Consider the following 3,754-nt stretch of genomic DNA (forward strand, 5'->3'; position numbering starts at 1 on the left):
CTCTATATAATCAACCTTTACAGCATTTACAAGTGTAAAAGTCTGAGCAAATGCTACTTTGGAAATTGACGATTGAATATGAGAGGAGTTGAATTTGAGATTTAGCTCATATAGTGTGAATGACATACAATGAGATGTAAAAAGTTTAGAGTTACACAGGAAAGAGGAGAAAAAAAGACAAAAATATGAAGCTCATTCCTATCGCTGTATTTCTGAACCAAATTCCAAATCCATTCCTCCAAACTCCTGGACGAAAGCACAAACTAAGAAGTTTCAACTTTTCTGTACCATCCGAAATTATGCTTTCAATGTTGACAAGGATAAGCACATTAGCTTCTAAATTTTCATATTTTCCAGCTTCAAAATTTTTCTTAAAATCATCATCCTATATGTCTCTGGTCTCATGACTAGAGACATACGCCACACGTTTACTCAGCATTTGGTATCCAATAGACATAATATGAAAAGCATTAAGAGATTTTTATTCATGTCCAACCAGCCGGATTACATAGCGTTACAAGATTTAATTTCATTATGTTTGGCATTCAACTTGCCACCATACAAAGTAGTTTGAATCGTATAGAAGATATGAAAGGAAATGATTTTGACACGAGAGATTCAAAGAGAAATTAATGCTTGGAACAAACTGAAGTAGTACCTGTTGCTTCTCTACACGTAAGGCCATGGTCTTGATGCCTCTTAAGCAGATCCAACAATCAAATGGAGCTAATCCAGAGCCTTCTGCATTTTGCAGGAAATGCAAGTCTTTTGCCAAGCTGGTAAACATAAAGATGGTCAGAAAAGTTATACAAAGGAAAATATTAGGAAATAAGGAGATGATATTATGTTCTAATCAATAGGTTCTTTTAAAAATGACAAGTGAAAATCAATCAAATGCTAACTCAATCAACTTTATGTTACTGCATACCTGTTATACATAAAATATTAAAATGCAAATTTAAAAATTACTCCAAATTAAAAATCCACAAAAAGATGACAAGCTGAACTGTTAGATGGACATTAAACTTAGATTAAGCTATTTCACACTAGATTAACAATTTAAAATAAGTAAACAATACTGTTAGCATAGCTAAAAAAGCTTTCCATGGTATTATTAATAATGTCACAGACACCGAAGACTTGCACCGAAATTTTGTACCAAACGACTTGTCAGATAAGTCAAAGGCAACCACGTAGCACATTAACAACTATTACGTGAATGAACGCCCGTCAATTAAATATGGAGGGACGTCCATGATTATTGGACGACCATTCATGTTAAATGGACTCCCGTCCATGAGAAAATAATAATGGACTCTTGTCCATATTATATGGACAAGAGTTTATTTACTATGGACGAGCATCCACCTAGAATGAACGCCCATCCATAGTTTAAATTAAAACATTTTTAAAACAAAATTCATAGACGTACATCCATATATTATGGACGGACGTCCCTGTTCAATAAACGAATGTCCCTATTAGATGGACGCTCGTCCATTGACATACGAATATTCAAAAAAATTAGGTCTAAAAATTTTGGTCCCAAAAAAGTTTTAAAAAACAAAAACACCTCCTCTGCTGCTCTTCTTCTTCATCTTCGTTCCTCATCTGCTGCTCTTCTTCTTCGCCTTCATTCCTCATCTACTGCTCTTCTTCTTCGTCAAAGTCATCAGCCATTGTTATTGTAAGTTATTGAGTTTATTTGGTTGTTGTTCATCATATTTTATTGGTTTTGATTGATAATTGAGCTTGATTTACAACTTTCACTTCTTCGTCTTCGTTCCTCATTTGCCGCTCTTCTTCTTCGTCTTCATTCCTCATTTGTCGCTCTTCTTCTTCGTCAAAGTCATATGCCATTGTTATTGTAAGTTATTGAGTTTATTTGGTTTGTATTCATCATGTTTTATTGGTTTTGATTGATGATTGAGGTTGATTGAGTTTGTAAAGAACTCAATGAGATGCTAGGAAAAAGTGAAATTTAACCTGTAGATTGCCACCATAATTCTAAACTTTTCATACGAAGGAATTGATTCAATGCCAGCTTCTGGATATGGGTTCTTTTTTTTTTTTTTTTTTTAGTGAATATGAGTTGTTCCTGTTATTCCAATGTTGTAGTTTGTGATTTTATTGATATGATTTTAGTGAAACCAGTCTATTCTATCATTTGGCTCTTCTTTTTGTTGTTGGACTTCACTTATGCTTATTGATAATCAAATTCTGTTTAGTATATCCCCGAGTAATAGCTTGCTTTGTGTTACATTTGTTAATGGAAATTTCTAATTTGGCTGCCGAAGACAACAATGTAATACAAAATTTGGACCACCCTTCAATTAACTGGAAATCTACTCCAGGAGAAAAGAGGGGAGTAAAAAAATGTAAGATAATGTTTTAATAACAGTTATTTTTTGCCTCCTGTTGCTGTTTCAAGGAAAGAATGGATTGAATAATTTGTCAATTTATATTCCAGCATGAAGGAAAACAATTTGAGAATAATTAAAACTGATACATCCTGCAAGGTTATAGGTTTCTATTTTCATATCTGTTTTATTTTTTAAACCTTTGCTTAATTAGGACTTATTAAATCACATTGGCCAACAAGTTAGGATCTGTTGTTCATTTCTTCTAACTTTAATAAAATAGTGAATTATTATGTGTAGATGTATAAGTGTGCCCATCCGAGATTATGAGTTTGTTTGCTTTGTTTTGGTTAGTTTTTCGAAACCTATTGTGTTTCGGGAATTGGGTTTTGTTTATTTTGGTCATGTTGATCTGGGTTTGCTTTCAAGTTTTTTTTATTTTTGGTTTGAGTTGTGTGTGGCATATCTTCGATGTGTGTTGGAAGTATTTACAGTTTATTGCTTATGCAATGTGATAATGTTGTTGTCAACAAGAGTTCCTGCTATAGTAAAATTTGGTCGGTGAATTGTGGAAAGGTCTGTTTTTGTGTGCCATTATATCATGAAGAAATGAAAGAACCTTTTATGGTAGGGTGTTCTGTTTTCAATGTTTTTGTCGCTGAATAAAGTGGATATAATGTTTGAACTATCTTTTAGATCTTGACTGTGAAAGGGTTTTTTTCACTTCTGACATTGTAGAGTTCGGTTGCTGCTGGTTTTCAATTCAAGTTTTGACAAAGCTAATAGAACATCCTCAAAATCATTTCGGGGTCCAGGCATGACTGAAGGTCTGAAGGTTTTTGTTTCTTGTTGTCAAAACATTTAATGTGTTGTTCTTTATGAAATTTTTCAGATCTTGTTAAGATAGGATATCGCACTTGCGCAAGTTTCATTTTTTTCTTCTTCTCATGTTTGGTGGCAGATCCTAGAGAAGGTTAAAACAGCATATGACCTTCCCAGATCGTAGATGTATATTTTCATAGTGAATTAGTGAAACTCAAAGCAAAAATAAAATATGATGACTAACATGTTGGACATGACATACATTCAAAACTGTTAAAGACTTTCGGTTGGGCAAATGTAACCAAAGGAAAATGTGGAGTTTAAATGACCCTGAGTTGAACCCATTCTAGCATATTCTTTATGTGGTTCTTTGTTTTATTTTTATGAAGTGCCTGCAAAAAACATGTTAGACTCTCGGATGGGCACACTTATATAACATTAGCTTGAACATCATTATTTAATGTAGCTAACTGAGCTTAATTTCTCTTCTTGTGATTGTTTGTGTCATTTCTCATTGGTATTGACTTCATATGATTATTGACACTTTTTGCATCTTTCGAACTTCTTTAGTT

At 33.3% G+C, this 3,754-nt stretch overlaps 1 protein-coding gene across 1 annotated transcript; it reads left to right on the plus strand.

Moving 5' to 3' along the window:
• The first annotated feature begins 1,472 nt into the window (after positions 1–1,472).
• Positions 1,473–3,429, plus strand: LOC116127155. The gene is made up of 3 exons (XM_031412813.1): positions 1,473–1,687; positions 3,099–3,195; positions 3,322–3,429. Exons 1-3 carry the CDS (start codon positions 1,473–1,475, stop codon positions 3,364–3,366), a joined length of 357 nt encoding a protein of 118 aa, XP_031268673.1. The 3' UTR covers positions 3,367–3,429.
• Positions 3,430–3,754: the final 325 nt, after the last annotated feature.

The sequence above is a fragment of the Pistacia vera genome, unplaced genomic scaffold, assembly GCF_008641045.1.
Source record: "Pistacia vera cultivar Batoury unplaced genomic scaffold, PisVer_v2 Contig189, whole genome shotgun sequence".
Taxonomy (NCBI): domain Eukaryota; kingdom Viridiplantae; phylum Streptophyta; class Magnoliopsida; order Sapindales; family Anacardiaceae; genus Pistacia; species Pistacia vera.

Bases quoted from the DNA above. Each gene is read 5' to 3' on its own strand.
- LOC116127155 (XM_031412813.1), top strand. From the start codon at position 1,473: ATGTCCCTATTAGATGGACGCTCGTCCATTGACATACGAATATTCAAA. The intron at 1,688-3,098 runs GTAAGTTATTGA...CTGACATTGTAG, and splicing joins AGTCATCAGCCATTGTTATT to AGTTCGGTTGCTGCTGGTTT. The intron at 3,196-3,321 runs GTTTTTGTTTCT...GTTTGGTGGCAG, and splicing joins GCATGACTGAAGGTCTGAAG to ATCCTAGAGAAGGTTAAAAC.